The sequence below is a fragment of the Eumetopias jubatus genome, unplaced genomic scaffold (genome assembly GCF_037043125.1).
Source record: "Eumetopias jubatus isolate StellerSeaLion01/CBP00866 unplaced genomic scaffold, mEumJub1_p1.0 scaffold_10, whole genome shotgun sequence".
In the NCBI taxonomy this organism is placed as follows: domain Eukaryota; kingdom Metazoa; phylum Chordata; class Mammalia; order Carnivora; family Otariidae; genus Eumetopias; species Eumetopias jubatus.
The window spans coordinates 56188655-56213809 of NW_028274816.1; the positions used below are offsets into that span (position 1 = coordinate 56188655).

The 25155-nt window shown below is 51.7% G+C and overlaps 1 protein-coding gene across 1 annotated transcript in view; it reads right to left on the minus strand.

Moving 5' to 3' along the window:
* Positions 1-24700, minus strand: part of ZC3H4 (zinc finger CCCH-type containing 4) — a 40778-nt gene extending 16078 nt beyond the window's left edge. Inside the window, exons 1-9 of the mRNA XM_028087829.2 lie at positions 24535-24700; positions 8977-9196; positions 8580-8690; positions 5688-5910; positions 3984-4135; positions 3051-3147; positions 2795-2934; positions 2122-2229; positions 537-648 (exon numbers count right to left, since the gene is read on the minus strand). Of these exons, the coding sequence (XP_027943630.1) occupies positions 537-648; positions 2122-2229; positions 2795-2934; positions 3051-3147; positions 3984-4135; positions 5688-5910; positions 8580-8690; positions 8977-9196; positions 24535-24695 (1324 nt within the window). The 5' untranslated portion in view covers positions 24696-24700. The remainder of the gene's footprint in view (positions 1-536; positions 649-2121; positions 2230-2794; positions 2935-3050; positions 3148-3983; positions 4136-5687; positions 5911-8579; positions 8691-8976; positions 9197-24534) is intronic.
* Positions 24701-25155: the final 455 nt, after the last annotated feature.

A 25155-nucleotide genomic window follows, 5' to 3' on the forward strand; every position in this document is an offset into this window, starting at 1 on the left:
GAATCCAACCCCCTTTGTCTTGGTGATGAAGACGTGGAAACCCAGAGAGGTAAAGTGCGCGGCTTGGGGTTGCACAGTGGGATGGCAGCAGACCCGAGTTGAGACCCCGGTGCTCGAGACTCCTAGACTCCTACCCTGGAGGGCTTCCCGCCCCACCACACTGGCTGTGGGGCCTGCTGTCTACAGATCCTCACTCAGCAGGAATAATAAAGGTCAATGATGTGCCCAAGATTAGACAGCCCACTGGAAAAGTCTCAGAAGGTAACAGACAAGGGGTACAGCTAGTCTTGAGAGTCTGTATAAAGAAATCACGGGCCGTTTGTGCGTCCACTTCCTCCGCTTCCTCATCTTCAGGACAGGGACAGTGGCTCTGCCACAAGACAGACGTAAGGGTTCAAGGAGACCGAGACACGCCAAAACCTCGGCCCAGCGCTGGCACAGAGAGCGCGCACGCAGCGAAGGTCAGCCGCTGTCGGCAGGGAGGAGGGAAGAGGTGAGAGCCCTGCATCCTATCAGAGATGAGCACCAAAGGATATCATGCATGTAGGGGCAGTTCTCCGCTCTGGCACAGAACCCGGTGATGTAAAACTTGCACAGTTCTCGCTTCTTTGGTAGCTCGATGTCGTGGCTGAAATTACAGTGGTCTCCCTGGAAGAGAAGCAAGGAAAAGGTAAGGGGGTGGGGCCCAGTAAGCCCTCCCCGATGCCCACCTGCAATGGGAGGTACTACTCTGCCCCGGCTGAAGCACAGAGGACCAATGACAGAAACGAATACCCCACAGGGAAGGGCGGGGCTCACTGACATAGTTTCCCACCAACTGGAAAGTTCTGACAGGTTGTGAGCTCCCTTCTCTTGGTCCCTGCCTCCCCTGCCCACGACCCCATTCCTCCAAGCTCCACGCACTGCCCCTGAGCACTTCTCTCTTACTCTCCCCCTTCTCCCTCCTCTCACCCTCTATTTTTCACCAGGTGCCGCATACTGGCCAGTATCCAACCCCATGCTTCTTTCTTCCTAACACAGCCTCCATTTTGTTTGGGAAGAATGTGCCCAGCTGGAGAGGTACATTCCCCAGCCTCCCAGGAAGTCCTGGCCAATGAAATGTAGGCCAAAGTTCCCAAGGGAGGACAATGCTGCCTGAGAAAAAATCCCTTCACCCATCCTTCCTCTTAGCCTTTAGATGGGATGCCCAGAGGCACAGCAGCCACTATGGAACCATGAGGACAAAAGCCACGTGCTCAGAGACGGCGGACATTCTTAAAAGTAGGAAGTTCCCCAGAGTGCCAGTGACCAGGGCACCAACCTCCTTCAGAGGAACAACGTCTGAGTGTTTACACTGGTGGAACTCAATTTTCTATCATCCTAAGTCAGACACACTCAGGACACAAACCCGGATGATCAATATAGAAACTGTTCTGTATAGCTGTTTCCCCTTACTCTCAGGAACGGCTGCTCATCTTTCTTCCGATGTATTACAAACTTCTTAAAATAACACAAACTGAGACTATAACGAGGAGCATCTTATATGTGCATACGTTTGTTTCACATACGTATTTTTTTCTAAGGCCTATACCCGGGTACAGTATTCCCTGGGCATGTGTGTGCCAGAATCCGTCCACTGCCATCGTACTTGAATAAAAAGCTGGCTGGCTGAACTCCCACCAGGTTATGCCCTCAGAACTCTGTGGTCATCAGCCCAGCTTCTGGTATTGAACTCTGCTGTGAAATTCAAGGCTGGCCTGATTCTCCCACCTCTACTACACGGAGAGCTTAATAATTCCCTCTCCAACATTAAAGTTCGATAACTTAACCAAGACATATTACATCTTTGGTATCAGTATCAATCTTAATAGATTTGAGGCCATTTGGACTGGCTGATAATTTTGGCCCCCCAAACCAACAAAAACATCAAAAAACCACCCAGACATGTCATCATGTTCTGGCTCCTTAGTCTGAGAAAAGACCGGAGTCTTCCCAACCATCTCTTGGTAGTCAATCACTTCCACCCTTACCTGACCACTGCCCCCAGTTAGTGTGGTCTCTAGAACATTCCCAGAGGCCCGAGCATCCTCTGTGAGGTTGCTGCCCTGCTCCAGCACCCAGGTACTTTAACTTGCCCCTTACCCACGTACACCGCCCCTCCACGAAGTATTTGCAGATGACTTTGCCTTTCTTGTCAGACTGCTGGTGGGGCTTGTCATGGTCACTCCTCCGGTAGCTCCCGCCACCGTCCTGTTAGGAACACAGAGTGTGAGCGTAAAGGGGGATGAAAAGGAAGGGTTGGGGGGGGGGAACGATGCAGACTGGTAGAGACAGGTTCTAAGGGATTGACAGGAACAGAAGGTGGCTGGCGGGGACGAGCATTCCCTCGACAGAAGCGTCTTCACTAACAGGAGCAGCGAACAGCAGGTTACCTCCACCACCGAGGCTGTGTGGAGTCTGAGCCCCGTGGTATGGAGTGCTGGCACCTGAAGAGCACCACACACCGGTGCGGGAACACATTCACCTCCTAGACGCAGTATGCGTGCCTTCCTATAAAACTCTCCAGGCTACCTGGGTCACCTGGAACCTTCCCCTCCAGAGACTCAGGTGCTACGTAGATGTGATTTTAAAAACAGGGTCTCACCAGCAGCACAGCCCCCTCCCCGTAAGAGAGGAGTAGTACTCATCAGCCCATGGAGAACAGCTGATGGAAGCAGGAGGCCAGGACTGGCCTCTGAGGCCAACTCATTCGAGGAAAAAAAAAATCCAAGGAAGCCTTGGCTAAACATCAGATCCAAATGAAGAGTCAACTCACGCCCATGTCCTCATCATAGAAGTCTTCGTCATCGTTCATTCCGCCCTTGTTCATTCCTCCTCGGCTGCCACCTCGCCCACGACCCCGGCCCATCCCTTTCCCTCGACCTCGGGAACCCCGGCCACGGCCTCGACTTAACCCTGCAGAGGAGAGAGATGGCATTCACCTGCTGCTTCTCCCCAGGACCCAAATCCAGCAGCTGCTGGAAGGAGTGATTCCTCCCCGCAACTCATCACCTCCTGGGCCCCCTGCCCACCTCGTCCTCGGCCATCCTTGGACCGGCGGTACTGGTTCAGCTCCTTGGAATATTCGTCATAGTCCTCATCTCCCATTGGCTCCTCACTTTCTCCATACTGGGATTCCAGAAGGAGAGAAGGCAGATCGCATACGGGGAACAATTAACACCGTCCCTAACACTACTCTCTGCCCCGACATGCCTTTTTGTTTCTGCAGGTCAAAAGGAGACACAGCCACCCGCCTGTGCCCCCTCTTCACAGACCACAGCCAAAGCAGGAGTGGGGTGGTTCTAATCCTCTCCCTGATGGTCTTCACTCCCACAACTCCCAATTCCTGGGGCAAATCCGACAGGGGGCCTCCTACACAATGGACAGCTGTGCGGCTCTAACAAAGGGCAGGCTCACTGTGTGCTGGCATGGAAAGGTCTCGGGCTGGGACACAACAATGAATGTGGAAGGTGTGTGTGTGTATGTGTGTAAATCCGATGAATGTGGAAGCTGTGTGTGTGTGTGTGTGTGTGTGTGTAAATCCGACAGGGGGCCTCCTACACAATGGACAGCTGTGCGGCTCTAACAAAGGGCAGGCTCACTGTGTGCTGGCATGGAAAGGTCTCGGGCTGGGACACGACAATGAATGTGGAAGGTGTGTGTGTGTGTGCGCACGTGCGTGCTAGGGGGTGTGAATAAACAAGCACCTGATTGCAAAGGTCTAAAACTTTCCTAGAAGACATTCAGGAAACTTGTTTCCAAGAATGGGAGATGTTTTCACAGCTTTGGTACCTTTTCAATTTGGAACTATATGAAGGTTTCCTCTATTCCGAAATAAGAAATGAATGTTGAAACACAGTCCTGCCATGAAACACTCTCCTTCCACCACAGTCTCATATACCACTCCCAAGAGCGCCCACCAGCCCACCTCTCCCCCTCCCCTCTGGGGCTGGAGGAGAGCTTACTTCCATCTCCTCTTCATAGAAATCTTCTTCGTCCTCCGGGTGGTCTCCCACGGAGCCTCTGCCCCTTCCGCGGCTGCCCCTGCCCATGCCTCGGCCTCGAGACCCTCCGCGGCTGCCTCGACCCCGGTAGCCCCTGCCACGGCCTCGGCTGCCTGCAGGGTGATTCAGACGGTGAGCACCCCGAGTGGGAGCAGATCCCACCAGCAAGAGAGAAGTCAGCCCATTTTCTGCCCCTGAGGTCAGTCATCTCCTCCTCAAGCCTTCCTACCAGCTCCAGGCAGCTGGTCCCGTCGCCCCCTTGCCTCACCCACGTGCCCTCAATGGGGGCCTCAGGCCTCAGCACCCTGGACGCACACCTACTACACTGCCACAGGGGCACCTGTCCACTGAATGCTGCACTCACTGTCCAATACAGTAGCCACCAGCCACATGTGGCTATGGAGCCAGTGAAACATGACCAGACTACGAGATGTCGTGAGGGTGAACCACACACTGGATTTACAGCACTTAGTTGAAAACGAAAAAGAAAAGGCGCCTGGGTGGCTCAGTCGTTAAGCGTCTGCCTTCGGCTCAGGTCATGATCCCGGGGTCTTGGGATCGAGCCCCACATAGGGCTCCTTGCTCAGCGGGAAGCCTGCTTCTCCCTCTTCCTCCGATGCTCTCCCTGCTTGTGCTATCTCTTCTCTGTCAAATAAATAAAAATCTTCAAAAAAATTAAAAAAAGAGGCAGCTTTCTGCCCACAGGTCCTGTCCCCATGCTTTAATTAAACCACCTTTCTGCATTAAAAAAAAAAAAGAACATAAAATAGTATGTGTTTGGATAACGTGTTAAAATAAGATTTTGAATGTATTAGATAACATATACTGTGAAAATTAATCTCATTTCCTTTTACTTTTCTCGCCCCCTTTTACTTGTTTAACTTGACTACCAGAAAATTCTAAATTATGTGGTGGCTTGCATCAGATTTCTACTGGACAGCGCTGGTCTAGAATCTCCCCAAAGAGCATGGCTTATCCAGGGAGGTGTCCAGGAAAGACTGCCCAAGAGAGACTAAATGAACAGCCAGCCAAACAATAAGCTGGGCCTGAGGCAGGGCTAAGAACGGCCGAGCGAGAAAATCCTGGGAGCCCTCCTCCCTCATGGGCTGCAAAACGTTGCAGGCAGGAGATTTTTCTAAGAGGCCAGGCTGGGTCTCTGGGGCTCTGCCCTCCCCCACCATAGCCTCCTAACTGCCACAGGTTCAAGGTTCAGAGGTGTGGCAGTCCCACCCTGTCGCGTGATAGGAGGTGGGAGGATGGGGGAGGAGGCCGGGACAGCCAGCTGTCAGTTATCCTGGCCTAGATCTCAAAGAAGCCATCTCTCCTCTTTCTCATCACAGCTGACCAGGAAGTGGATGAAGAAAACAGCTTTCAGCCACGCGAGCTTCTCCCCGCCTCCTCCTCGCCTGGCTCCATCCCAAGCTCAGCCGGGCCCTGGAGCCTCTGGCCAGCTGGCTCACTGCAACGCCCCCAGCCCCGAGTTCCTGCCGCCCCCTCTCCTTCTGGACGCCGACTCCTCTCCGCACCTAACGACCCCTGTCTCTTCTCCCACGCCAGGGCTCCGCAGCCCCAGGCCGAGGGGGTGCACCGGCTCCGCGCTGCATGGGCCCAGCCACGCCCACGCCGTGCGCCCCCACGCCCCGCGGCCCCGCGGCCAGGCCTCACCTCGGCCCCGGCTGCTGCCCTCCTTGGCGCGCCGGTACTGGTTCAGCTCCTTGGTGAAGTCGTCGTAGTCCTCCTTCCCCAGGTCGTCGTCCTCGTCGCCCTCGTACTCGCCGTACTGCTCGTTCTCGTAGTCCTCATACAGGCCGTAGCCTTTGCTGTCCATCTTGGAGTAGGCCTTCTTGGGCAGGGCCGTGCCGTGTGACGGGGGGTACTGCTGGTGGGACTGATGGGGAGAGGGGCCCTGAGTCCAAACCGCCAAGGTCCCCGTTGTCCCCTGAACTGACACATCTGTCTGGGTGTCTCTGTCGCCCAGGGGGCGAGACACCAGCCACTTGGGGGGACTAGTCCCCCACCTGAGTGAGAGTGGGTGCTGGGCCCAGATGTTTCTGTGCTTCAGAAAGGGCCACGGCTTGACAATCTGGACACACAGACCTGCGCTAAGAGCTGAGGAGGGAAGAAAAGGGGTATTTCCCAGGGATACACAGCAATCTCATTTGGGGAGGAGGCCTGGTAGGCAACAGGGGTGCCTTTTTAAGTAATCTCCACACCCAACATGGGGCTTGAACTTAACCCTGAGATCAAGAGTTGCATGCCCTGGGACATCTGGGTGGCTCAGTCAGTTAAGCGTCTGCCTCTGGCTCAGGTCACGATCTCAGGGTCCTGGAATGGAGTTCCACGTCCTCCCTGCTCAGCAGGGAGTCTGCTTCTCGTCTCCCTCCGTCCCTCTCCCCTGCTCATGCTCTCTGATAAATAAATAAAATCTTAAAAAAAAAAAAAAGTTGCATGCTCCACCTACTGAGCCAGCCAGGCCCTCCAAGAGGGGTGCTCCTTTGTCAAAATTTTCTTCGGGCCTTAGAATTCAATTAATGACCTACTTGGCAACAAAACCAGAAAGCCATTTTGGAGGATGCTTTCCAAAATGTCAAGAGATACTGGATGAAGTTAGACACACACACACGGGGAAGGCACCAAGACGGCCTTCAGTAGGTAAACTGATAAACTGTGGTCCATCCAGACAATGGAGTATTATTCGGCAGTCAAAAGAAACAAGCCAATGAGCCATGGGGCTATGAAAAGACATGGGGAAACCACAAACACATACTGTTAAGTAAAAGAAACTGGTCTGAAAAAATTAAATGCTGTTAAGAGTCCAACTATCTGACATTCTGGAAAATCCAAAACTACAGAGACAGAAAAAGGCTGCTGGTTGCTAAAGGCTCAGGGAAGAGAGGGGAAATAAAGCATAGAAGATTTTTAGGGAATTGAAACTCTTTTATATGATAATATATTATGAATGTGTAACATTAAGCCTTTATCAAAAGCCAAAAAACTAAAACACAGAGGGAAAACCTTCATGTAAATCACAGACCCCAATTCGTAACACATCAAGATTGACTCATCAATTACAACAAACGTACCACACTAACATACAGTGTTATAGCAAAAACTGGGTGGGGTGGGTAGGGAATTGAACTGTCTGCTCAATGTTCTATAAACCTAAAACTGCTCTTGGGATGCTTAAGTAGCTCAGTTGGTTAAGCATGTGACCCTTAAGTTTCAACTCAGGTCATGGTCTCAGGGTCGTGGGATAGAGCCCCGCATCCGGCTCCATGTTCAGCAGGGAGTCTGCATGAGGGACTCATCTCCCTCTCCCCGCCACTCTCTCTCAAGTTGGAAAAAATAAAATAAACAACTAAAACTGCTCTAAAAGAACCCATTAATTTCTAAAAATCCACACTTATTACGAAAAAATGAAAAAATACAAAAATACAAAACATAGATATATAGACACTCGGGACTATGTTAGCAGATCTGAAAATGCCTCAACCCCAGGGACACCTGGCTGTCTCAGTCGGCGCATGAGACTCTTGATCTCGGGGTTAGGAGTTCGAGCCCCACGTTGGATGTAGAGAGGACTTAAAAATAAAATCTTAAAAAACAAAAACAAAAACCTTGGGGCGCCTGGGTGGCTCAGTCGTTAAGCGTCTCCCTTCGGCTCAGGTCATGATCCCAGGGTCCTGGGATCGAGCCCCGCATCGGGCTCCCTGCTCAGCCGGAGGCCTGCCTCTCCCTCTCCCACTCTCCCTGCTTGTGTTCCTGCTCTCGCTGTCAAATAAATAAAATCTTAAAAAAAAAAAAAAGCCTCAACCCCTAGTTATCAATCAAAGGCGTGGTGTACCCTGCATTCCTTGTCAGGGTCAGGTTTAAGTCCGAACCCCTGTTAGCACATCAACATCAACTGTAATATCAAACAATAATTTAACCATTAGGACGGATGATACGGAGTCACGGGATACTTAGGATACTTTTTAGAGCTTTTAAGCATTTTTCATCAAAACTTGAAAATCTACGTTGATTTTTCTTCTTACAGGTTTTGCCGGGGGTTGGGGGAAGAAGAGCATACACACCAAACAAATATAAATGCATGTCTAAGCTCAGTGTTATGATAGGATAAACATTTGACTTCTGAACCCACAGCATTTGAGGTAACTCACTCCTGTAAAACCATTTCGTTCTCTAGCCGATTTTCCACGGAAGGTCATTTCTGAACAGCGGCAGTCAGCTGTAACAGGGTTAATCAGCAGCTCTCTTGGGGGCGGGGACACACTGAGTCCTGCCCAGGCCACGGGAAATAGACTCTTAAGAGCGCGGCCAATGGAGATGGGCCACTGACTGGGCCCGAACGCCCTGCTCCTGCACTACAGGGCTGCGACCTGGCTGCTTTCCCCAGATCTGTCTCCTCACCTGTACAACGGGGATGAAAATAGCATCTCATCTTGCAGGCTTAAAACCCACGTCAAGTGCTGTGCAACAGCGCTCAGCACCCAGCAAAGCCAGGCCCAGCCCCCACCCCCAGCCCCGCGGAAGGGGCCCTCAAGCAGCAGCACTCACCGGCGCATACGGGGGGCTGTACTCCCGGTACTTGCGGTGCCCCTTCTCACTGGGACTGAAATCCGAGTCCTCGGAGAAGTCGGAGAAGTCATCGCTGGAAGACGCATGGCGCTGCAGTGACGGGGGGGGGGGGGGCACTCAGTGACTGCTGCGGGCCGGCCGGCCGGCTGACTCAGCCCGGCGACAGACACTGCCGGAACGTGCCGGAAGGGCTCTGAGCGCTATGAGAAACACCTCACCTAGGGGCATCTGGTGGCAGTAGAGCGTGAGCTACTGACTCTTTAAGGAGAAAAAAAAGCTCTTTATCCAATCTGGGGCAGAAAGAGACAGCAGTACTAAGAGTGCCCTCTGGCCTACGAGACAAGCTCGGCCGGCCCAGTGGGCCCCCCGGACCTACCTTGTGCTTGGACTTCCTCCTCTTCTTCGACCGCCTCTTCTCCTTTTCCCGCTCTTTCTTCCGCTTCCGCTTCAGTCTCCTGTGAGACTTCTCCTCCTCCGAGTCGCTGTGGTGCTTCTCCCCCTTTTCCTTCCGGCTCCTCTCGGGCCCTCCAGAGGCGTCCTGGGTCTCCTCGGCCCCATCGTCTTCCAGTTCACCTTCTTCCAACTCACCATCTTCCCTATAAACCAACCCCAGAGCCAGGATGAACCCAGGGCGTGAGAGGGGACGTCCGCGGGCTCTGGGCCGGCCACGGCCGACAGGACCAGGGAGCGCCACCGCCGCGAGGGAGGCCTTCCTCGGGACAATGTGGGGGCCGCTGCCTCTCGTCCCACCCCGCACCCTCCCCCCAAAAGGACTGCACTTGCTTTCATGTAACCCGGCTGGGGGCAGCGGGTGGGGGCCTGACACCACTGGATTTTAAAGGTACTGCCACTGAGAGCGGGATGACTCTTAGCCACGACATAGCAAAGTGCTCCAAAGGACGAGGGTTCTAAGAAGAGTGACAAGGTTCTGTGGTCAAATGAGGTGAGGAAAGTCCCATCCTGGGGCTTCACGGTGCTTAATGCTCTAACAGAAGTTCCAGAAGTCTTACCATCAAGAAACCTGTACAACCCCGTGTTAGAGCATTTCCACAGCTTACTTGGCCACAGAGGCTGCTTGTCTCGGGGAACACGGTCCGTCCCTGACTGCAGTGATGCACAGCGGCCTGAGGTCACTGGCACGGCCCCAAGCCCTACGGAGGAGTCCTGTGAGCTGAGGGTGGTGGCTGTGGACAGTGGAGACAGGGCTGCGGCTCTGAACCAGGGGTGACCCCCAGACCCCGGCCCAACCCACGGTCAGGACTGGACCGCACCTAAGGATGCTGTCTTTTACCAAAGCCCCATAAAGAAGTGCTAGGGATAAGCTCTGGTTTTGAGGTCTGACCCACACCCTTGGCTGCACAGCTCTGGGCTGGGGAGTTGGGGGGCAACCGAGCAGCTGGAGAAGGGGAAGGGGCAAGGAAAGGGTCCCAGGCCCCAGACCCCTCCTGAGGTCCTCTCCTAACAGCTGTTGAGTGCCCACAGAAGGGGTCCCCCCACCCCACTGCTCTGACCCCAAGGATCCCTTCTGGCTCCCCATCTTACAGGTTTCCTGACTTTGTTACCTCGCCCATGTCACCCCCATCCCTAGTACTAAAGAACAACAGCACTCTCCAGACACTGCCAACAGGACATTCTAAATATCTAAATATCTACAGGGTGGGGTGGAGGTGAGCGGATAAAGAGGGTTAAGAAGGAAAGCAACTAGAAACAGATTCCAGTTTTTAGCCAAACCCACAGACACAGTTCTCACAAGTACAGGAGTTGGTTTAAAAAAATAAATTAAGTTTTCAAATCTTTGAAAAGCTCCCGAAGTTCCTCCTGCATGACCCTGGAAAAGAATGTGTGACAATATAAAAAGTTCCTTCCTTCTCCATTAATTAGGACCCCAAACAAGGATGAAGAGAACAGAACCCGTGGCGTAATGAACCCGGGACCCAAAAGGCTACCCACAAAGGGAACGAATCTGTGGAGAAAAGAGCTCGCTGCTCAGACAAGACCGGGGTCAGCGTGAGAACAGGCCCACCAGGCGAGCAGGTCCCAGAGCCCCTGCAGGTCTACCGAGCTGCGTGGAGAAACAACACACTGGTGACTCTCCCGGAGTCCTTCATGCCCTGTCACTCGCACCCCACCTTCGTCTACCTGGGCGGTGCTGCTCTCTTAACTCCCACTCCCAGTTCAATGAGGTCAGGTCGGCTTAAAACCCAAGTGGAACCAAGCCCACGGATACCCCAGCAGAAGTCAAGGGCAGCTCTCACACACACAATTCAGGACACAAAATTTGTTCTGATGTTTCAAAGGAAACAAGACAGGGAGGTGACCGATGGGCACCTCGTGTGGCTTCCTTGCAAACCACCAGGTTGTGGGGGGGGGGCAGTGGTCAGCCCCACGGGAAGATGCAGAGCAAAGCTGGGAGGAGCCAGCATTCCTGACAAGTGAGGCACCTTCCGGCACCGGCTTGGGTGCGGCCCACAGAACAGGGTGTGGGCTGGAGTGGCCTTGCCTGCAGTAAAAGTACCACCCAACTGGGGAGACTGGCTTTGGTGAGCGGGCCAGCCAGAGGGAGTGGCTGTTACAGGACAGCATGGCACACCCTCTGCTGCCTGGAGTTGGGGGGGGGGGGCTGTTCTGGAGCAAACATGATGCGTGTCCCTGCTGGGAACACTGTGGGCAGGCCAGGTCACCACACCTCAGGAGAAAACACAGGCAGTGGTGGCCAGACCATACAGACAGACAGAGGAAGGCCCAGAGACAAACCGGAAAGACAGTCTGGCCTTCCATGAAGAGAAGCTAAAAAGAGCATCACTCTTGGCAACAGTCTGGAAAGGAAAAAGGGTAGAGGGACATGGTGAAAATCACCCAAATCCCAGAGCAGGCAGGGGTAGAGGGAACACAGGAAGACAAGAACTGCCCGGGCTCCTAGAAGCCTTGATTCAAGAAAATAAGGCTCCAATGGCAAGACCCCTTCAACTGTCTTGTTTCAGACGGGAGGAGTTCAAAGGGAGAGTAGGTGAAGGGACTTGACTTGTCAGGAGCAGACAGTCCAGACACTCCAGAACACTCCCTCACCTCCGCTCACTCCAGGGCGAAGACACCAAGACAGGGCAGAGAAAGGTCCTGCCCAAGGTCAGCCGAGGCCACTGCCCCTGTCCTGCTGCCACACGCCTGCTTGCTTGAACGAGCAGGCCATTCGTTCTGCAGCTAACACCTGGGGGCGGGGCACAAAGACCATCCAAGCAACTCCAAAGCCCTGACCATCCCCTAGAATGATTCCAGAAGAAGGCCTTTTCATTCACATCCACCCTACAAAGACTTTCGGCCAAAGAGAGAATCTCTGCATTATCTATACTAACGCCTCCAGGATATCTGGGCTCAGCGAGAATCTACCACGCAACTTTTTACAAAATGGCGAGCGAATACTTAGAACTTTGTTTCCTGCGGCGCCTGGGTGGCTCAGTTGGTTAAGCGTCTGCCTTTGGCTCAGGTCATGATCTCAGGGTCCTGGAATCGAGCCCCGCATCGGGTTCCCTGCTCTTCGGGAAGCCTGCTTCTCCCTCTCCCACTCCCCCTTGTTTGTGTTCCCTCTCTCGCTGTGTCTCTCTCTCTCAAATATATAAATAAGATCTTTAAAAAAATAAAAATAAAAAAGAACTTTTGTTTCCTGAGATGGACCTGGGAGAAACTGAAAAATCAACAGTATAAACCAACTGCTGGTGAATTACGAAGGGAAATGGGAGACTGGAGGGGACAGAGACGGGGACACTCTGGTGACCACTGTGCATTCTCAGCACATCTGGCCATGCTGTGCTCTCAAACTTCTCAAAGCCCCAGGCTAAGCGCTGGTCACCTACGGGAGTGCCCCTCTGCTACCGCAGGAAACTCTCAGCTAAATGTCCTGCATGAATACGGGTCTGTTTTCCTTTAAGCGGTGAACGAGGGAAAAAAAGATGACCAAACCCGCTGGAATGGGGGGTGGAAATCCTGGGGACCACAGACACGCCCGGCAGAAAAGCAGCCTCCACAAACAGCAGCCAGGCTTCAGTGGTGCCACTTCACAGACTGCCAGCAAAACCCATGTCAGAGTGGGATTAAACACCAAGGGAGCGCGCCTAATAGACTGTGACATAATCCCTCAAGGAAAGTGGGGGAACCCCCGTTGCGCTAATCATTTCAATCTAGACCTGCCAAGCCCTCTTGAGACAAGCACGCAGGAGAAAGCCTGCGGCGTCAGCCAGAGCCGGGACGGCCTTATTCCCAGGGCCCGGTCTGGCAACGTCCCAGGATGGCTGCACCGGGGTCGGCCTGCCAGGGCCATTAGGGACGGGAAGCCAACCAAGCTGGGGGACTGCCTTGGAACCAGCGCCCAGGAGGGAATGGGCAGAGGGCAATGACTAGCTGAGGGTCAGATCTGTCTCGTGCCTCCTGGACTAGGCTTCCAGGGCGTTTAAATTCCCATTCACAGAGCTGGTGACAGCCAGCCCCTCCTCTCGGGTCAAAGACCAGCTCTGGATGCCCATTCTAAGGACTGCCGACTGGCCACGCCACAGGGCACAGGATAGTGCTGAAGTCATCATACACCATGGGCTTGGCAAATACAGTTACTGGGTAAAGAAACCTCAAGATTCAAAGTAGGCTGGCTCCACCCACCAGCCTACAGATTTGGGCATGGGGCTTCTTCCTGCAGGCCGAGTACCAGCTCTGCCGCTTCCCTAGCTCTTGGTACACTTAGCCTTGGTTTTCCCGTCTGTGGAATGGGATAACTGTGGTACCTACAAGGATTTTTTGGGTTACATGAGATAATATGGATAAAGCCCTTGACATGAGGAAGGCACCAACTACCAGACGAAAAGCAGCTACTGGTTTTAAGAACCAGCTACCACGAGTGTGCCTCTGCATGGATAACCCTAAACTGGCCTGGATACTCACTGGAAAGCGTCTTCTCTATGGAGAAGCTACAGCCAACTCCCCTTGGGGGCCACTACTAACTGCTGGCCAACTAGTTCCTGCTTCACTTGGCCTGACCGTGCATGCGCAGTCCTCTCCTGACAAATCCTGCTGCCGAAACCGACAAACCAATATCTCCCCTTCCTTAGCTCTAATTTAGGTGGTAAGACAAAGTAACCGAGTGGCTGACCAGGAAGGAAAGGCACAGGGTGAGCTGAGCCCCAGGAAGAATGGACAAAGGCCCCTTAAAAAAAAAATGAAGCTTCCCAACACGGAAATTCTCTAGACAAGAGATCTGGATGGAAGCTGGAAGGGACCCGAGTTTGTGGCTCAACCCTGGTTTACAAAAAAAGGGGGAGGGCACATACAAAAAAAAGATGGAAACTCATGGGAGCAGTGGCTGTTACCTGAAGATCATGAGAGCCCTTCACAAGAGGTGGCTAGGTTAATGTGAAGGTCAGGGTTATGATCATTAACTGCCCAAGCGCTCAACAAATTGCCTGGGTAGGCTCTGAATGACCTATTAACTAGGGACAAAATCACAAAATTACAAGGAGGCTCTGCCTCTTCAAATGTTTAACGACAGGCCTAAATGCAGAAGTCCCCAAATCCAACCATGTGGGGCAGTTTACTAGGAGCGAAGGCACAGAGCCGTTCCCTGCATTGATGCTGAGGTGGAGCAGCCCCAGGGGTTGGGGAGGAACCTCGCTGAGGGATTTTCAGAGGCAGGAAATTCTTGAAATAAGCCTCCGGGTCTTGCACGTTTTTCAGTGTCCTTACTACCTAGGTTCATCGACCAGAAATCAAGCGCAAATGGGCTCTGTGTCTCCCTTTCCCCCAACATTCTCAGGTGGGGTCACAAGAGACTGTGACATCACACCACTTCCATGGTAACCTGCCTCCGTCACAGACACCACCCCACCCGAGCAGCCAAGCACAAACCAAGCATGAGAGAAGAGAAGCCCCAAAACCACCAGTACTCCGCGCCCCTCACTTTAACAATGTGAGCAGAAGAGGCCGCCCAGTGCTGGGACCCGGATATGAACACACCTAACTGCCAGAAGTCAATGTGGGCCATGACGGAGAAATCTGAACCAGGTCTGGGTATTTCAGATATTAAGTAATTACTGTTAATCTTGTTAGAGAGGATCACGGCTTTGTGGTTCTATTTTAAAAAAGCTCTTTAAACTAGAAATATGTGCCGAAGAGCTTGCAGGTGAAATGATGTGAAATCTGCTTTAAAATTCGCAAGGCAGATGGGGGATGTAGTGAGATGAACCAGAATTGGCAAAAGATACATAATTGTTGAAAACGGGTAGATGATGGCCTTAGTCTCCTCTCATGAAAATGCTAGAAAATGTCCATAAAAGGTTAAAAAAAAGAAAAAAGGATGGCCTGAGTGGGGACAGCCTCAGCAAGGTGAGGAGAGGTTGCCAAGGAAGGCAGAGAGCTGGAGTCTGGGGTCAGGGAAAGGGGTATGGGGGAGGCTCCATCACCCTTCATCAAGGCCTTACCTCTTGCCCTCATTTCCACAATGACAAAACCTGCCTGGATACCTCAGGGCCTTATACACCAAAAGCAGCGGGAAGTATTCATTACGAACATTCTGTATTAGCAACCTCCATGCCAGGCACCATACTACTGAGTTCCCTTCTACTCGTCTTGTGCCAACGCTCAGGAACAAACCTACATTTGTCGTGGGTCCTCAGCATCCCATTTTATGGAGAGGCTCAAACAGAAGAAATCTACCTATGGGGTCACGGCAGGAAGAAGCAAAACTGGAACAAGTCCTGGACTCTCCGACTCCAGGCCCAACTTTTCACCTCTAGCCTTGAGATAATTAGAAATTATCTGCAAGAGAATTACTCAACCGGCCAGACAAAACTCTTGCCTTGAAATTCACAACTGAGCTGGCAAAATTAAGACTGACGCACAGAAAACGGATTAAATGAAACAGTATCCCAAGAAAGGGCAAAGTGAGATAATAAGACACTGGGCGAGGTCCTTAACACTCTTGTGCCCCGGGTTTCAACTGCAAAGTGAAGGCAGCAACAGAACCTCTGGGACAGATGAATTCTCAGGGGAAGAATTTCCTGAGACCGTGTAAATCAAGCACTTAGCACTACACTGGCCCAGGGTAAGTCCTTAGGAGGAAAACTACCGTTATGCAAAGACACGAGGCAATTACAGTCCTTCCAACATCGAATAAAGGGAACTGGGACATTTGAAACTCTGACCAAAGACTTTGGATAGTTCAGGGAATAAGAGGTGCACAGAAAAGTTCCAAGGAATCCTAGCCAAAACCCAAGTAAAGGGTCTTTTCCCCTGACAGACAGAAAGCAAGAGGAATCCCAGGGAAGGAAATTCCCAAGTTGTCCAACACCAGAAGGGATGTTTCTTCCTGAAGGGTGCAGCATCCACACCGGGGTTGGTCCAAGCACACAAACCTCTTAGAGCATTTCTGTAGAGCGTCAAACAAATTGATGGAGGAAAAACCTGGCCTGCTAGAGGAGTCTCACAGAGTCAAGGGTCATCTCCTTTGCCTGAATAGCTATTCTTCCACTCCCACTGACTCTGAACATGGCTCCTGTTTTTGCTAAAGATATCTCTCTGATCCAAGCTCCTCCTGTCAGATGAATCCCTGAAACTGGTTTCTCGGCAAAGAGTTTCCTAACCACCTTCTCACGCTAACCATGCCTCAGACTGCTTACAGCTGGAAAGACGCTGGTTCTCATCCAAGGAGGGCTGATTTCTATTATTCCAGAAAGGAAAATCGAATCACTGAACTTGGGAACCAAGACTCTTCCTTGTCCGGAACTTTTTCTGAAGAAATCAGTTTGGTTCCACTTAGCATACGTTCAACTAAGACAAAGTATTCACATTTTCAACTTAAAAGAAACCAGGCCTGGGACGACGAAGATTCCTTGTTCATACACCACTAAAGAATTTAAGGAGAACTGCAATTATCTGTGTGCAACTCTTTGTTAACTTCCAGTCAACTGTGGGCTCCTTGGGGGGCACATCAGAGGTTGGGAGTCACCTGACTTTCCAAGGGCCCAGCACAGGGCCAGACTCCAACTGGCTGGGCACTTGTAATATATTCCACACAAACTCAGCATCGACCTCAGCTCTGCACACCCTCTTTGTCAGCTGCATCAACACAGACACTGGACGACTTCCCAGGCAGTAACCTGGATTACTTCGAACTCCAAGGAGGTGATTGAGGGCTTGTCTTTAATCGAAAACTCATTCACTGAGTGTTTACCGAGGGCCCCGAGAGGCCAGAGGGGGACAAAAGCCCATATGCAATTGACACATCAACGGAGGTGAAAGTGGCCAGCAGTTGGCACCCCCCAAAGGAAAGCAGCCCGACCCACGCTGCCAAGAAGCTACGGTTTCTGGGACTGCTCTGGTGTGCCCCGCAATGGCAGGGCCTGGAATCCCAAGGAAACCTAAGCCCTGATGTCTGTTAGGAAAATGAGGAGGGCAATAACCCAAGCCACCTGCAAACGACATTGAGCCAAGTGTCACTCACGTCTGGCCCTGACAGGGATGTGTTAGCTGGGATCTGCTTCCACACTGGCTTCAAGAAGTCTCCAGTTACTTCTAATAAATGAAAATCCCTTTGGTTTAAAGGTTCGAAAGCCCAGGCTTCGGCCTCTACGTGCACTGGTAGGAGTGGAACACAGGGCTGATGGAGCCGCACCAGGTCACAGAGGGACAGCACACCCCACTCTCTCAGAGGCCTACTTTTTTTTTCTTAATCTCTACACCCAAGGTGGGGCTCAAACTCACCACCCCAAGATCAAGAGATGCATGCTCTACTAACCGGGCCAGCCAGTCGGGACCAACTTTAAACGGAATACCTGTACTCCCTCCCATGTCTTCCCACCCACCACACCTGCCACCACAACAAAAATCATGGCAGCTGCTGTGCAGGTAGTAGGCACATCAGAGCAGTGCGGGGGGCCAGCAACCTTCTTTACAGGGCCGAAGAGTAAATACTGTAGGCTTTGAGGGTCACAGAGTCGCTGTCCCAACTACTCAACTCTGCTGTTCAGCACAAAATCAGCCACAGACCATATAAATTAATGGGCGTGGCTATGTTCCAATGAAACTTCACTTAGAATTAAAAAAATAAAAAGCCAGGTGGGCGGGCTTTGATCAGAGAGCCACACACTGCCCACCTCTGTCCTACCAGCAGCAGCTTTTAAACTTTGATTTGACCCACATCTCCCCTACATTTCTCTCAAACAAGTTTTCCGGAGCGGCTTTAACTCCACCGTACTCTGCTTTTTTCTATCCTCTCTCAGGTCTTTGTGTTTCAAATGCAGGCAACAAATCAATAAATGGGACTTCGTATCCTACTAACGGCTGTACACCGAAGTGTCAGCCCCAGGATGGCATTTGGGTAGAGAGCTTGGGTCTGGGTACAGGCTGCCCAGGCTCTAACTCTGTCTCCACACCCCTTAGCTTTGCGACCTTGGACAAGTGACTTCATTTCTGGGGTGCCTGGGTGGCTTAGTTGTTGGGCATCTGCCTTCAGTTCGGGTTATGATCCCAGAGTCCTGGGATCAAGCCCCGCGTCATCAAGCCCCACGTTGGGCTCCCTGCTCCGCGGGAAGCCTGCTTCTCCCTCTCCCACTCCCCCCTGCTTGTGTTCCTTCTCTCGCTGTGTCTCTCTCTGTCAAAAAAAGTGACTTCATTTCTGTTTCAAATTCTCAGGGTAGGGCTGGGGTGAGCTATCACACACAAAGCACTCCGAAGGTCCCTGGCAGGTAATCTCTGCCCTTCATAGGACTGCACAAGAGACCCTGTCACACCTTTGGGAAGACTAGCAGTCAATGACTCACTAGTCCCATACAGCCGGCCTGACTCCCACGTCCACGCTGTCCACCACTCCCCAACATCTCTCTCCCAGAAGAGGGCCAACCCTGGCTTAGAGGGAACAAATAGAATCCATACCTTACTAGGCTTTATGCTTCTGGAGTTAATGGTTTCCGGGACCCCCACCCCCCGACAGGGACGACAGGGACGACAGGGACGACAGGGACGAGGGAACCAGGTGCTCAGCAAACTGGTGGATCTACCGGTTACCTGTGATCCAGCCACTCAGCCTCACCCTGCAGTTCATTCTTAAGACACCTACTTTGCAGGTGGGTAGCCAGAGCTGCCAGAGGGGCAGCAAACCCCTGACCGTGGCCAGAAGCTGCAGGTGTCAAACAAGGGAAGGAAATCTGAGGCCTGCTACAGGCAGTAACAACCTTTGCCCAAATCTAAATAAAGTCCTCAGGAGAGAAGAGCTCCCTGCACACTCTGAAAACTTCTCTGCTCCAAGAAAAGCACGGGACAAGCCTGCCTGCTGAATGAACAAGATCTTAACTGACTCCGCCAAATTACCAAGGGGCAGGGGAATCGTGGGGCTGGGATAGGCCCTGCTCATTTCTCAAGACTCTGCAGAGCACAGGTAAAGGCCTTGTTTAAAAGGGGATGTGACCCGTCAGCAGTGGGTTAGGTGCTACAGCCCTGCTTTCTCAGCTCTCAGGAGGCCCACCATGGTCGTAGCAAGACTTGGATTCTAACTGCCAAAGATGAACACGGGAAGGTCGTGAGCCTAACCTCAAGATGCCATGACTCTTCCAGCACCTGTCTGTTCAGCAAGCAAAACATGCCTTAAGATGTCTTCCACAGAGTTTCCACCCTGATCTGTTCCGTGCAATTAAATAAACTGACCGGAAACCTAAGAGGTGGAAGATAAATTGACTTCCCTCAAAAACACAGATGTTATGTTTGTTTCTGTTTACATACCAGACTACAAGTTTTATTTTTTTCACTAGTAGGGACAGCACGAAGATAAAGAAACCAAGATTTGCAAATGCCAAGCATTGTGTGGGCATCCTGTGTATGCCCACTTGACCGCAATGACCCTGAGAAACAGGCATTACCCTCGGTGCCCACTGCAGGGAGAGCCAGGCCTGAACACAACCTTATCTGTCTCCAAAGGCCACCGTGTTCCTTCCTATCCTGTTGTCACCTCCGACATTCAGAAGATGTCACCACTTGCCTTAAGAAATAGGGAGCTGAGTCACCAATTCACAGATACAATCACCAAAAAAACAACAACAAGAAAGATTCTCTATCCTGAGCAATTTGGCCAAGAGAAGCAAACTATGCTCCCAGCAAATATCCTGTATTGGAATAAAAAATTATTCCAATAGCAGGACGCAACTAAGTCTATACCATCCGAGGGCCCATGTCTTGGTTTTGTCATCAACTGATCAAGGAAGAAATGTAAAAACTGCCCACGTAATCCCCTATCATTATTAAGAAACCCTGTGCACTGTTTCCAGGGCTGCCATCTTTAGTAACCATCAGAGTAAAATCGTTGTGAAGCAAAGACGAGGCTGATAAATTTGGAAAGCCAAATCCAGGAAAATCTGGTTCCCCCCAAACAGTCCCATTTTTACCTTGGACTTAACCAAATGACCTTTAGATAAAGGCCCACCCAAACAGGCAGCTTTTCCACTCTTTCCAGTAGGTTTTAATTATGAAACCGGCCTCAAGTCATTGATTCTGACAAGACTCCCACCACCGATGAGCAGACTGTTCCTCCGGATGCTTGAATCAATCAACTTATTAAATGCCAACTACCAGGAACGCCAGAAACCAGGCTTTCGTCTCCTATTGTGGCAGGAGCTTTGTTGCCAAGGTATGGCTAAGTACCTTGCTCACTTAGAAACTCAACCATTCACTTACTGTTTGCTCTGAATTACTCTGTCACTCAACTTCCTACCCTGGGTCAACCCGTCGCTCTGGTACTAGACATTTTCATCCACAGGGACCAAAACGCCAGGTTCTCTGGAATATGGTTTGACCTAGAGCTATCCACAAAGGCCTGGAAATAATTAGCAATTTTCACCATACAGGTATTTGCCGTTAACTGGATCTGCCTTATAGGAGATGATTCTAGGGACTTAATAGCCACAAAAACCTAGCAGAGGGGAAAAGCAAATAAGGCCACCCTGAGACATCCATTCTTCCCCTACCAGGGCAGGGAAAAGATCTAAGAGAAAGGAGCAGAGGAGGTGGAGGCATTATTTAAGGATAAATTACTAAACCAGCTCAATATGAAACTGTCTACATTCAACTGGATGGAAACAAACTCAGAGTCAACCATTCAGCTCTAATGTGCCAGGCAGGCCAACAGCTGGGAAAACCTTCATTTCCACAGGTACCAAACAGTTCCCCCTTGGGATCAGCCTTCCAGGCTAAGCAGAAGCCACAGGAGTGTCCTTCTAGAAGAACTGGCTGTACTTAAAAATCTTGGCTTGTCAGGAATCAAAAACTTAACCTTCCGAGCAAATCAAAATCCTATCTGGGAGACAGGACAGTCTGATTGAAAGCCCCGCTGGGGGAATCCTAGTTTTCTTTTGAAGAACAAATTTGAGGAGAGTAAAAAATAAAGGGTTTTTAGGACCAGAATATCCGTATTTTCATGGTCACAACTGGTTGTATTTCTATTGGGAATATTTTAATTTGCTTTCCAATTAAATCTCTCCAACAGAGAATATAACAATTTTAAAGATTTCAAGTGTCTAAGAGGTGCTGTTAAATCAGGGATTCTGAGTGACACCCTTTTTTTTTTTTTGCAACATCCATTAATTTGAATTTTAACTAGTACTGGTACATCAGTTTGGGGGGGGAAAAGGCAGTACTGTGACATTTCAAAAACAAAGACCATCGGAGTACAGTTTGACATAATTACTGGGGCTTCTTGGTTTTCATGGGAGTCCTTTGAGAACGAAAAAACAATAAACTCTTGTGTTGATATGCCTGAGTACTTTTTAAATGTTTGGGGAAATACTTTTAAGTTCAATGAATGACTGCTAAAATTTTCACTTACAAAAGAAATCCCATTTCCTCCACACTTCATTTTCAAGTAAAGTTAAACAAGCATCCTTTGACAACTTAGTCGCCCTCGAAACTTGGAAGGTTCATCTGTTAGCATCCAGTTTCTGCACTTGGCTCCTGGAGGAGGAATTTCACCAAGGAGGGAAAACTTCAAATAAATGCAATTCCTTTCCGGCTGACCCTGTGCACTGGATGGTGTGTTCAGTTTGTGCTTCAGACATTTTTTTTTTGCAGGATACTGTACTGTGTGGATGCTTCTTCCTCCCACAACTGATTTTACATACCTAAGATCACCACTTCACAGCAGTTAGGTTGTGAGTATATGGAGAGAAAGAATAAAACCAGTGGCCCACTGAATTGCAGTTTACGGTTCCTCATCCCAACGTAAGTGAACTTTTTTTTTCTCCTAAGAATGGAAAAAAAGGAAACAGGATCTTTCGGAGGGGAAAATTGGGCTGTGTGTTATAAAAAGTTTTCGCTACCAAAGTACACCACGGACCAAAAGTGGGCAAGACGTTAAATGGAACTTCAACGTGTTTTGTCTTTTAACGGAAGAACTTATGCTTGTAAAACACATCAGAAGTACAGTGTTTGGTTCTGCAAGTCATTTCTGTTGTTTTTATCTTGTATGTGTGGGGGGGGCAGGGGGCTGGAGGAAGTGTTCTCTCCACCATGACTGGGCGTGTTTGCATCAACTTTTCACGGTCAGGCATGTGCTTTCGAACAAAGGAACAGCGGAGACAGGGAGAGGAGATTGGGGCTTGACACGCTTTACAGATTTGGTGCTTAAACAGTACTTTATAAATGACTTGCTTAATTTAAACGTCCATCACCATAAGAGACATTGGAGTAAAAGGAGCGAATTGGATCTACTTGAACCACAATCTTTTTGGGGGGGGGGAGTGGGGGGTGGAGGGGAGAGAGAACCTTCACTCGAATGCAAGTATCATAAACCAAATTCAGTTAACCTCGTCTCCTACAAATGGACCTGAAGTATCCACTTTCTTCAAAGATGAAGGCTGGAGACAAAGCAATGGACTGAAATGGAGAGAGGGATACCAAGGGCTTGAAAACATATGGGCCTTTTACACAAGTTTTTGTCATGTTACAGTAACGCTTTTTTTTCCTTTAGGAAAACTGTGTACGACAAATTAAAAAAATTAAAGATCGAAAGGATGTGCAAGTCTTAAAGGGCTCAACTGGGTTTAGAATCCTGATTCGAACATATAAATTCACTCAAGCATCACTTTGGTCTAAAGGCAGGAGGAAGGCAGGCAGGAAAGGGACAAAAAGAGGGAGATAATTGAATTACTCAATAAAAGAGGCTACTTACCATCCCAACCCATTGTAAGACATACACTTCTGACATAAGAGAACTCCTTAGAGGTCGAATAAAGCGTGTAAGCACCTTTGAGTAATGCACCTGCCCCCAAGAGGGGGCCCGGAAGCCCAACGTGGGCTTAGCGCACAGACCTTTGCTAATCTGTTTATTTCCTTGAACTGGAGGCAGGCTGCGATGGGCTGCGATTCCCAGGACGATACATTTAATTAGAACAAAACAGAAAACAAAAAAAATTTTTTGTAAAAGCTCACCAAACTGCTGCACTTGTGTCTCTGAATGTGGGTGGCATTTCTTTTAAAAGGCAAAGTATGGTCTGTGAAGGAGAAAGGGAAAAGGGGAGGTGGAAGTGGGGAGAAGGGGCCGTCGTGCCTGGCAAGGAAGCCCTAGCTGAGACCCCTATCTAGGGGAGGGTCCTCAAGCGACTCCCCAGCCCGGGCTGCTGTGGGGCAGCCATCTGTCCAGCGCGATCTCTTCCCCTCCCCACCCCCACTCCTCCTCTGCCTGCCTTTCCTGCCGGTGGAAAACCTCCTTCCATTTCCAAATCCACTCTCTAGACACCTCTTCCCCTGCCCCACCAAGAAAGGGAGGGCAAACCCTGCACCCAACCCTCTGGAGCAAGGGAAAACAGGGGCCCCAACCTCGCCCTGAAACGCGCCGGGCTGGCGCCTTTATCATCCTCCAGAGAAGGGCGTGGGGCGAACCCATTTCGCACTTAATAAAGGGTAAGGGGGGCGCTCCCTTTCACCCCCTGCCAAAGCACAAAAAAAAAACACCTCGTTTTCTCTCCCGGAAGGGATGGCGCCCCATTTTAGCCCGAAAGAGGGGGGAACCCCATGAGAAAGAAGAGACCAACTTCCTCTCCCCTACAAGGGCAGGGAAACCAAACCTCAGCCCCCCCCAACCCCGCCAAAAACGCATCACCTACCTACGAAAAACGAAAGAACCCCTGCCTTTAAGAAAAAACACGGGGAAGGGGCTTCTCCCCAAAGGAGGCAGGGGCTTCCATCAAAGGGGCTAGAGATCTGCCCCCCAACAATTTCGCCCTCTAGGGTATAGCGAGGAAACACCTCCCGCCAAAAAAAAAAGTGCGAGTGCCCCCACCCAAAGGACCCCCCACTAAAAGGATGGAGAAAGAACTAAACGAACCCCCACTTTCTGCCTAAGAAAACTAGGGTACTCTCCAAGTAGGGCAGGGGACACCTCCCCCAGGAGAAAGGATACTGCCAAGGGCTGGGAGACCCCCAACTCCAAACCCCTAAGAGCGGGGCTACTGCTCGAGATCCCCCCCCCACCAAAGGGTCCGGGAGCCCCTCCCCCATCCCCTTCCCCGAAGCCAGGCGACGGGCAGGCGGGCCCATGGCTGCCAGCTCCGGGCGCTGGGGCAGCCAGGACCCCCGTGGGCCTCCGCAGCTCCCCCCCCCAGCGCCCCCTCCCCAGGGCGGGCGGGCGGGCGCGGGGGTCCGGGGGGCGCCTCCTCACCTTCCCCTCAGCATGGCGCCCAAAAAAGACAGAGCGAGAGCGAGGGAGAGCGGGCGAGCGCCGCGAGGGGGGGAAACGCATGAGGCCAGGAGAGAAAGCAAGCGAGAAAGAGCGAGCGAGCGAGAGACACCCACCGACCCCGCCCTTCCTCCTCCTCCTCCTCCTCCTCCGCGGCCCGGCCCAACATGGCGGCCGCCCCCCTTCCTCCTCCTCCTCTTCCTCCCCCCGGGGACGCTGCCCCGGCCGGGCCGGGGGCCTGACCTGTCGTCAGGGAGCGGGAGGCGGTGGTGGAGGAGGTGCGGGGTGGCCGGGCAGGCGTCGGGGGAACACGGAGGAGGCGAAGGCGTTGATGGCGGCGGCGGCGATGGCGGCTGCGGCGACTCTGATGGTGGCGGCGGGGGGGTCCCGGGCGCGGCCTCCATAGTTCCTTTTGGGGGGAGGGGATGTTAATGCACGAAAAAGGACTGCTTGGGCGTGGCGGGAGGGGCACACTTCAGCTCTGAGGGCTCCTCATAGGAATGGGTATATATTTTTTCGGTTTCGGAATCACCTCTGCGCCGACCTCCGCGTAGGTCGCGCGGCCTAGGCCTCGGCGAGCCGCGAGCCGCCTCTCTCCGCAGCCCGCCCCTGGGGTCACTCGCTCACGGGCGCGGGGCCCTCATCGGGGCGAGAGCCCCCACACACACCTCCCCCGCGGGCCCGGAGGTGGGGGACCCGGGGGACACGGACACTGGTGGGTGGTTGGGTGTAATTAGCGCGGGTCGCGCGCGATGGAGCAAGCGAGGGGGGAGGGGAGAAGAGGAGAGCGAGCGAGGGGGGTTAAAAAAAAAAAAAGATTTTAGGGAGAGAGGAAACGGGCCGCGGAGACGGGCCGACTGTCTG